At 35.8% G+C, this 10,985-nt stretch overlaps 1 protein-coding gene and 1 pseudogene across 1 annotated transcript; both read right to left on the minus strand.

Annotated features, from left to right (window-relative positions):
* Nucleotides 1-220: 220 nt before the first annotated feature.
* On the minus strand, nucleotides 221-4,711 carry LOC113231047 (annotated as a pseudogene).
* Nucleotides 4,712-7,119: 2,408 nt separating this feature from the next.
* LOC113230889 (cilia- and flagella-associated protein 20-like) lies at nucleotides 7,120-8,196 on the minus strand. The gene has a single exon (XM_026464997.1). The coding sequence runs from the start codon at nucleotides 8,194-8,196 to the stop codon at nucleotides 7,120-7,122; it is 1,077 nt and encodes a 358-aa protein (XP_026320782.1).
* Between the last annotated feature and the right edge of the window lie 2,789 nt (nucleotides 8,197-10,985).

The following is a 10,985-nucleotide window of genomic DNA, read 5'->3' on the forward strand; positions in this document are numbered from 1 at the left end:
TATCGTTATCGCGTAAGTCGCGCCCTGTTGTACTAGCCCTACTGGTAATGGTTTTTTTTTAGATACAGATCGTTTATACTATCGACTCCTCCTACGTTATCTATCGTAAACCACAAAAATAGGTACATTTTTTCATAAATCACCTTATTTTATACTCTACAGTAAATTTAATTGCAATACTTCAAAATTGCAGGTATTATGCTAATTTTGGTTCTTTCAATACATTAAGACATTCTCCTCTATAAATTTGCGAATTTCGGTTTACGATTCTTTACGTAGCAGGGATCGATATACCTTATATCTGAAACACCCAACGATAAATTATTGTTGCTGACCGCAATCCATGGGCTAAAACAATTTCGGTCCGGCTAGTCAGCTCACGGCGCCTAATTTTTGAAGTTGTAAAATTTACGACAAAGACAGTATAATCCGTCCGAAGTACGGTCCAAGACGGACGTGACGAGGATAGAGAATTATCGTACCGTCAGCAGAGGATCTGTAAAATAGGTTTGTGTTAGAAAAGGGTGTGATGAAAACTAGAGTCAGACGTACGTACGTGCATTTGATATACGTAATATGTTAAGTATTTTAATTATCGACTTCTTAGGTTTTCGCGATTATTACACATTGGGAATGGAACTATTTTATTTGAGGTAAATAGCGTATATAAATAGCGTATATTGGTTTTTTGAAACAAACCAACAACGAGTCAGGCCTCGTGTTGTTAAACCGCGTACATTTGGTAAAACAAATATACGCGAATTATATCCGAAAAATAGTTTGATGTTGAATTAAATTATTTGTATTTTATTTTCCAGTGAAATCTACAATGTTAGCAATGACCAAAGATCAAAACGATCAAAGTTATTTACTTATAGGAAATAATAATACTTCGCTGTGAAATCACCGGAATTATTGAAAATAAAAAGCAAAAAATCAAAACAATATATATGTATTTTTACAAATTCAGTAAAAATGTTAACTATTTTGTAAGTCGGACAAAAACATAGAACAAAATACAATTAAAGTACAATTACAGGTAAATAAATTATGTCTAAATCTGGTAGTCACGTACAAAATGATAGAACAGTTCATGAATTTTTTGTAACGAGAAAAGAATATGATTTCTCTAAATGTAAGTTTAGGTAGTGAAGGCGAATAAGGGAACGTTTTCTTGTCAACGCTACCACAACACTTTGCCAAATTAGAGGATAAATGTAATGCAAATTCAATTATTTCATTCGAAAGCACCGAAATTGAAACTTGTCGAATATCGCGTAGCACATACGTACATAGTCACGTAACTAATACACCAACACGTAGCACAAGAAGTGCTACAAAGACGTAGGCTTTTGTCTAGAAAATTTGTTAGTACAAATCGAATTCTACTATATCAAAAATCTGTAATCCTGTTATTATAATTTTTTTAAACAACGTTTTGGACAAATCTTTGTTTCGTCTTGTAGAATCAATTACTAAATTTTTGCTAATAATTTCTTGTTCTTTTTTTTTCAGGTACATTTCCTCCCGTGTTTTAGTAATAAAATTTGGGTAAGACCATGTTACACAGTTGTAACACTAACTTTGAATGAATGATTCACTTATCACAACAACCGATAAACCTTCATAATAATGTGCACAGTATACCCTTTACAGAGGCATCCTCCACAAACCCTTCCGGGTTTAAATTCTTAATGACTTTCCAAAATTCAATATAATAACATTTCAAAATAAGCTTTGCAAACCACTGGCCATAAATTCCCGGATGTTCGTCCAGTCGGTTTGACGGGCAACCCCTGAATAATGGGCGGAATTTCGCGCCATAGACCAAAACATAAACTATTAAAGAGACTGCTACAAACGACGATGGTGCAGTTTTATGACCCGATTTTACATATTGAATGCTCTACGTAGATTTGGCAAACGAATTTAACGAATTACTTCCAATCTGTATGGGCGATATTTTTGGTGTTCCATAGTCAATAACAAGGATCCCTTGTAAATTCGTTAACACAAAGAAGGACCACAAAGAAAAATTCCTTCGATCTAACAGGACTGAAACCTGCGCCTGTATACAAAACTAGGGCTACCGCTCTACCAACTGAGCTACAGAACGAGTCAACAGACCTTAGAATTTACTCCGTGTTTGTCACAAATTTGTATTAGGTTTTTTCAGCTTTTATCGCTGTAACATCGCTGTAACTTTTGACACCTAAGAGAAACTTACGAAACTTCTCACTCAACCCGTACTTTCGCAGCATAACAGTAATGTAAGTATCACAGAAAAAGCCAATGTACAACAGGCGGCCTTAATGCTAGCAGCAATTTCTTCCAGACAACCTTAGGATAGAAATTTAAGAGTTGGAAAGGGGGTGCAACCAAAGAATATACTTACTAATAAAGTAAATATATAAATAATAATGATAACTATTATTAGAACGTATACATAAATATTGATATATAATAATAATGTTACTTATATACTTATTGTAGGACAATAAAATAAATTAGAAATCGTAATAAGAAGAAATAAATTTACAGAGGAAGATTATACCATTAAGCAAACGGAAATAAAATTAAGGCAATGGAGCGAAAAAACCGGAATTAGTAGTTAAGGAAATATTCCTTAACTATTGGCTATGTTAGTACGGGAAATAATTATTAAATACATAAAAAATAAACATAAAAACTACGTCAAATTATAAACTAAGCCCCTAGAACTCATGTGCACTGAGTTACAGTGCTTCCAATATTACTAATATTAGATACTCCCAAATTAAATTCAAAAGGCTGTTGGAACCACCACGTACACGGCGCTTCAGAGAGGCAGTTCTCTGTATCATGATATTTGTTTGTTATAATTATTAATACAAATATCAAACATATCGCCAAATTCTTTCGATCTGTCAGAACTCGAATCTGTGACTGTACGCCAAACTAGGGTCACATTCCTTATGTTTGTTCATCTGTCCGTGAGTCAGCACTTTTTTGCATTAATTAAAACGAAATTAATACAAAAAAAACTTTTTTGGGGACAACCAAAAATATTTTTTTCTTACACACTAATATACAGCATAGTATATTATACGGGTATCGTTGGATAAATCTATTGAATGTTTAAAAAGTCATGAGGATTTATTTAATTTCAATTACGTTTCCAAAAAGCCCAAACTCAAACCAAAACTTTTGAAATACCAGTACAAGAAATTCTAACAACATATACGATTTAGTTCTACATTCGTTCGTACTCCCGTCAATAATTTCAACTAATAAAACGACGATAAACAAAAATAGGTCTATAACAACGTAACTATAAAGTTGAAACAGATGTTGAAAGAAAAACAAGTTTTTTTTAATTGATACTTTTACCACCTGGCCGAAAATATTAGGGACGTCTTTGATATCTTGTCGTATGTCTGCTCAATACCCGTCTAAAGATTTTATCTTGCCGTCAATGTCAAACGTACGTAAACTATAGCCTTATTGCATACAATTACCAAAAGCTTGTAAGTAAAAGTTCAGTATCAACGACGAAAACACTTTACAAACGTTTAATTACAAACGAATATATATTCCCAATGATAGCACTACAGGTACAATAAAAATACAGACAGTTCAAAACTAACTTTGGCTCGATTATTCCGCGGGGGCATCAGGTGGCGGTTCTGCTGTAGATTCAGATGGGGCCTCTTCCGCGGGTGGTGCCTCTGCAGGGGCTTCAGTTGAGGCTTCAACTGGTGTTACATTCCCTTCAGCTAGCGATTCACCTGGGGTTTCACCTCCTTCTGCTGGCACCTCAGCTGGCGCTTCTTCTGCGGTGGGCGTTTCGACTACAGCTCCTTCACCTTCTACAAGTGCTGCAACTTCACCTACTGCAGGCGGCACTTCTGTTGTTTCCGCTTGCGGCGCTTCTTCAAGTATACTCTTTCTTGACACTAAGCTTGGCCGTGCTTGAGTTTCAATCGGAGGCAACTCTTCAGTAGGCGGAGCCGTCTGAGGTGGTGGCGGCGGAGCTGCTGCTTCAGAATGTTTCGCTTCTTCCTTCTTCTCCTCCTTCTTCTTTTTTCTCTCCATTGGAAGGTACAATTTGTAATCTTGTGGCAGTTCTTCTTCGGTATACAAACGGTCGGCGAAATATATTCTGCGTACGCGCACGTTTGCGTGTACCTGAATACGAAGAGTTTCCAAGAACTGAGTTCCATATGCTCTCTTTGTGAAGTCAGATAAGTTAAATTGTATTTGATTCCAGCCTCCCGACAACCCAATTGGCATCGTCGTGCAAAAAGGTTTGATCTTCGTTGTAGACTGAAAGTTGGATATCCTGAAACGTCTCCGCATTCCCTTATCATCTAAGATTGTTATCTCGAATGAGAAGTATCTCTTGAGGTTTTTAACGATCATGACAAGGAAGGGTAGTTTTATTCCTAGAATTTGATTATTTTTTGGACATGTTATATAGGTGGTAGCAACGTTTGTGCTCACAATTTCTAAGACTATCGAATTCACCTCATTGTCCGTAAGACGTTTAATATGACCATTGTGCACCTCAGATTCCCATATCGACAAAGGATTAGATCCGCAGCTATAAAATACAGACAATAGTCCACTTTGATACGTATTTTTAAACATAGTAAATATTTTATGAATAAAGAAAAACTATTAGTTATTATTATTAAAACTTCACGGGCCTCCTCTTAGTATGTTGTCAAAACATGCCAAATAAAAAGAAACGTGACATTTCAATCAGTAAATATTTTCGGCCAGTGTAACTTTTTACTTACGACCTTTTTACTTACGATCGTTATGAAACCTCTTGTAAAACCATCTTGATTTTCCCCAAAAATATTGTTTTAACAAGACGCAATAATATCAGTGAATTATTTACTGACGTATGTCGATAGGTCTGTTTGTTGGACCTATGTGCAAGCTCTGACCTCATACAAGTCTAATAGGAACGACATACATATCGGTACAAAGAACTTAAAGTCAGGTATTTCCTGTGCTATTTCCTAAAGACTACAATTAATAGAGGTAATAATTCCAATTGCACTACCCAGATAACTCAAACCAATATCAGTTGAGAAATGACTTGAATCCAGTACCTCCTCATGTAGCGCCCAAGGTATAAAAAATATATATGAATGATAGTGTTTCTCGTGCGCGTTCAACGTCACGCATGCACAAGTCGGCGTACGTGAGGCTGAGGTGACCAAACAATTGGATATACGTTAATTTAGTGTACATACTACATAATCTTAACTTTTTTATTAAAAAAACCGACTTCAAAAGTCTGTTTATCGGAATTACATCTCTTTGCCAAGTTTTATTGAAATCGGTTATGGGAAAGTGCGCGAAACCGGATTGATTTATCCCCTGGTTTGCCATCCTTAGAGGTGGAATATGTTCTTCAAATTTAAATGGGACCAATACGGAGGTACTCTCTTTCCAGCAAAAAGGAATCATAAACGACTAAAACGAATACAGTCGAATTGAGAACCTTTTTTGAAGTCGGTTTAAAATATTAATCATCAGTAGAACTTAAAAGTGAGCAATACGATGTACATAGGTTTAATATTTAAGCATAATACCGGTTTTAATGACAAAAATAAATTAATAATTATATATATCTTTAAATATATTTAGTGAGAGTCAGAATGGCGGGTGTATCGTAACGAATCATGACAAATTTAGTACCAAAAAAATGTACCTAAATTGTATTATTTAGCAGCTGTGCATACAAAAAAAATTGAACCTCTATCAGAACGAAATTATAGCGAAATCAAAATTGTAAATAAAGTCGTAATATTTTTTTGATAAACTTCCCGCCTTTTATTCGGGTAGGCAAGGGTTCCTTACAATTTTAAAAAAACTTTACAACCTCTTCATATATCAGTCAGTATTTTTCCTGATTTTGATGGAAAGGGTGACAAACGCGTGTACGTATATAGTTTATTACATTCATGTAGATTAGTTATTTAGTTTATTATTATATTGTATGTATGTTAGTCTGTATGGTATATATAGTATGGGTCATGTGACATGGGTCATGTGACATGAGTCAAAAAAATTACTCTCTCTGAAACTAATCAGCATGCCGAGCTGGCGTTTCTTTCAATTTAGAGTCCTTTTATGGTATTTATTATGGTTTTTATAGTTATTAAATAAAATCTGGTAATTTGAGGTACACCCGCCATATTGACTGTCAACATGGTTGGTGTACCTTTGGTATTGCTATAACTTCGTTCTAATGGAGGTACAATTATTTTGAGCACAGGTACTAAATACTACAATTTAGTTTCATTTTTTTAGTTACATTTATTTGTCAAGATTCGTTAAGATACTCCCGCCATTCGGACTCTCATGTATATACACTTCTGGACACAATTCGAGCCACTACGCATCTTTAGTATTAAGTGCCCTAAGCTTAAACAATGTTTGATTGATAAAAAACTATCATGCAATTTTGAAACTAGTATACTAAACGTCTTTTCCAAATTCCCAAATTTGGAAAAGACGTTTGTCTTTTCCAAATTTAGGAATTTGGATTTGCAAAAGCAGAGGAAAACTTTTTGTTCGATGTTAACACTATTTTTGTATTCTAGCCCTGTACAACAAAAATGAGAGATGGCTCGAATTATGTGTCCGGGAGCATATAATAGGTAAACAACAAATTGCAAATTACAGTAAGATCATCCTTAATTGTAATAATATAATACGTAAGAGATACATATTTGTTCGTATGAAATAGCTGGCACAGTTGTAAAAAATTCAAGCATTCGACGATACGTCAACGAAACGATCGAAACTATGTTCTCTTCTATTACTTTTTTGTCCTTCTTTGAAGACAACGGAGACTGTGCGACGAAATTGCAAGAAAGAATTCCGCTATCACGAAGAGGCTAGTAGATGTTCAATAGTCAAACTCCAGCCTAGTTACTATTGAACTAGGTTTGAACAAAAGGGCATCAAATATTAAAATTAAATTGAAATTAGGAAACATAAATATTGACGAGTACCTTATCGCCCGTTACTTTTGTAACTTATAAATAAATAATCTAGAAAATTAAACTATGCAATAATATGAATAATTAATATGAATTGGCTTAAACGCATTAAGTTTTATTCTACTAATGCACGTTCGTCTTCCTCTGGAACATCTTCCAGGCGTCTAGGTGGTGACGATTTACTCCCTGTATTGGATTTTAGTGATTCTCGCTCTGCAGTTCCTTCAGGGTCCTTTTCATCATTCACTCCTGTCTCTGCCGGTGCTATTTCCACAGTTTCCGTACCAGAATGTTTAGATGTTACTTCTGTTTGCGTTATAGATGCCTTAGACACATTGGAAGTCATGGATCCTTTAGAAGCTTCTTTTACTTCCTCCAACTTGGTATCACTAGCTTTTTTCATTGTTTCTTGGGGTTCATTGGTAATCTCACCGGCGTTTTCTGTTGTTTCTTGGGTTTCATTGGTAATCTCACTTGGTTTTTCCTTTGTTTCTTGAAATTCACTGATGACTTCGCTAGCTTTTTTCATTATTTCTTGGGGTTCATTGGCAATTGTATCCCTAGACGGTCTAGGCATAACTTTTACCTCATCAGCGCCATTCCTTTTCCTCGGCTTCCCAGATAAAGGCAGAAACAGTTTATACTCCTTAGGCAACTCATGATCTGGCATAAGTCTTTCGGCGAAATAAATTCTCCTTATACAGATATTGGCGTTGACTTTTACCGTTAGGACTTCACAAAAACGCTTAGCGTAAGCACGGTAAGTGAAGTCGGCCAAATTGAATTGAATTTGGTTCCAACCCTCAGCTAAACAGATAGGCATGGCGGTGCTCATTTGATTTATTTGCGTAGTACTTTGAAAGTTGGACGCTCTGAATCTTCGCCTGAAGTTCTGGTCGTCCAGAATTGTGATTTCAAAGCTCCAGTACTTGTGTATGTTTTTTACGACCATGACAAGGTAAGGCATGACGATTCCTAACACATTTCTGTCTTTAGGGCATGTTATGTACGCAGTACTGACGTTTGTTCCTCCTATTTCAAAGACCATGGATTTTATCTGTGGGTCCATATACTGTTTATAGTATCCGTTTTGCATGTGTACATCCCACAGACTCAAAGGTTTCGAGCCGGTACTGCTAAAAATAGTTAATAAACCCCTTTGACACGAATTTCTGAATAATGCTTTCCCCATTGTTCGAATCTTCTTAAAATTTCTTATGTTATATTAATTCACTGAACAAACAAAAACCATTCGCTATCAAAAACTGATAAATTACAGCTAATTCCTTAATCACTTGATCGCAGCCACGTTCTATGTATTATTATTATTATTTCTTTAATGGCGGCCACTAGACGTTCTTTTTGACAATGTCGAATTTCACCGTTTTATCTGTCCGTAGACTGTCAATAAAAACAACAATACCATGATACATTCTACAAAAGAGTATTTATAGCTGAACAACATGGCCATTGTGGCCAATGGTAGTCCATAAAAGACCAGAATGTTGACATGAAATATTTTTTTTACAAAATTAAAATTAGATATGAAAATTTAATAAATTGATTACGTTATTCAAAGTGGTCTAGCTGCAGCTCATGTCAATTCATAAAGCTCGTAAAAGCAAGAGAGCGCACATGTTTGGGTCTTTCTATCAACACCTCTGGACTTGGGCGTTTTCAAATGACTACTTGTTTGGCATAAAATTAAGACTATTTTTCTTTTCTGCTTTCATAATGAAATGAGTTTCAATAAACGAAGTACTTTGAACAATGAAAGTTATTAGTAATATATGACATACGGATGAAATTATGCACATTATTTTATTATTAATCAATTTCGAAAAAGACAGAGATTGTCGATTCGACTTTTTTGCGTGTATGTTACGCAATTACTTCGACTTTTGTAAACCGGTTGCTATTATTCTTTTTTTTTGCTGGAAAAGAGGTACTTCAGTGATGCTCCCATTCAAACTGAACAAAATATTCTACCTCTAAGGATGGGAAATCCGTTTATATTGAATTTGTCCCACTTTCCGATTTGATAAAACTTGGTACGCAAGTGTAATTCCAATGAATGCAATATATTAAGATAAGCTATAGTTGATCTGATGATAGAAATGCACTTTTACCATAGCCTTTTTAAACACTATGTACGACCACAAGGCTGTCTCTTGTATCCTGTTTTATTGTTACTTTGTGTGCATTTGTGAGTGCGTCCATGAGCTCCATCAGCTCATCCCACTTTCGTTTTACTGTGGACATCCAAACATTCGGCGCGATACCATTTTTCTTTAATAACATGAAACGACGGGACGAATAATTCGTGCGTCTGATGGTAAACTACACGCTTGTCCAAAACAGTTGCAGTGCCACTCAGAGCCTTAAATCGCAATGGTCTGAGGGGCCACTGCCACTGCGCCCGTCACCGATAGACATAAGTTGACTAGTTCCATATGCCTGCAATTTCACCAGCACCCTTACCCTTCAAAACCGGAACACAGTAATGCTGACATTACTGCTTGGCGGCAGATATAGGTACGGTGGCAGTACTACCCTGGCCGAACTTTTTTACAAGGAACTCTACTGCTACTTACTTGGTCGATATTGCCTTCAGGCGTACTAAAGCACTTATCGTCAACCTATATCATGCGCATAACCCAGGAATGCAATTCCCTGCCTGCGACTGTGTTTTCGAGCACATCCAGCCCGAGTATATTTAAGATGCGACTGAATAGGCGTTTTCTGGGCGAGCTCGTTCCACTGTAGACCCTATTTTTGCTCCAGGGCTAGGTAGTGGTTAAAAGCAAGTCCATTTACTCGTATTTGACAAATGCCTTTTAAGAAATCAAAATAGATTCTAAATAAATCCTTATACATAAATCCAACGACCTAATGGAACAAATTGTTTCAATTATTGTATTCGTGGTAGAGCGCCGAAATAGCATTTGCAGCGCTTACAGTCGTCGCCGGCGGAAATTAACGTTCTAAATCCCCTTTTCATCACTTTTGTCTACAAGTGCAGAATGATAATTAGTATATTTTACTAGTAGACATAAAATAAAACCCGAATTTTTCTTCTGTAATTCGTATCCCTAATATTGTATAATCTTTTCTTTTGGCTGTATAGCCAAAGCACTTTTATCGCATGATAGTCATTAAAATAATATGAATCACGTTAAGCAAATTATGTATGTATACGTGAAATTTTACTACACTCCTGTAAGCACAAAAAACTTATCATCCAATATTCTTTATACAATCTTAAGCCTCTTCTGAAAAGTTTCCATTTAGAAAATGTGACCTTATTATACCAACGATGCGAATTCAAGTCCGATGCTCTTGCTCTTGTCGTCGGTTTAATGTAAATGACCATTATTTCAACATGTTCATGTGTGATTTATGATTTACTGAAGATATAATATAATATATCTCTCACTCGGAAAAACATCCAAAATTCCGAAAAATCACCAACCCATACACTTTCCACTGATGAGTAGGGGTGATGAAAAAGCTTTTTTGTTTACCACGTTTTTGAGGCGTTAAGTGTTTCTTCAAACTAAACTGCCTGTGGTTTGAGAAGACTCAGAAGGTTTCCCGGTGGGAATCACGCTCAAAGTCTTCGAAAAAATCCGAATACCAAACACTAAAATAAATGAGACCGTTTGTCGTGAACAGAAAAAACTCCCACCGAACGTAGAAATAAAAACTTTTGAAAGAAAAGCCCGCTTTCTGTGTGATTTATCTTCACATTTGTCATCCTCGACACTAGAAAAATATGTCACGCCAACCCACAAGTAACATTCACACACGGCCCCGTAACGAAAATAACATTTTTGTCCTCTAAATCACGTGACGTTTCCACTATGTTGGCGCCTTACAATGGATAAGAAACAGTATCAGACAAGACATAATCTGTCTACGGATTGAGGATAATTTTGTCTCCGTTCGAATTAAAATTTCATGGTATGCAAATCATCTCAT

This window comes from Hyposmocoma kahamanoa, unplaced genomic scaffold (assembly GCF_003589595.1).
Source record: "Hyposmocoma kahamanoa isolate Upper Pololo Valley unplaced genomic scaffold, ASM358959v1 64, whole genome shotgun sequence".
In the NCBI taxonomy this organism is placed as follows: domain Eukaryota; kingdom Metazoa; phylum Arthropoda; class Insecta; order Lepidoptera; family Cosmopterigidae; genus Hyposmocoma; species Hyposmocoma kahamanoa.

Bases quoted from the DNA above. Each gene is read 5' to 3' on its own strand.
- LOC113230889 (XM_026464997.1), bottom strand. From the start codon at position 8,196: ATGGGGAAAGCATTATTCAGAAATTCGTGTCAAAGGGGTTTATTAACT.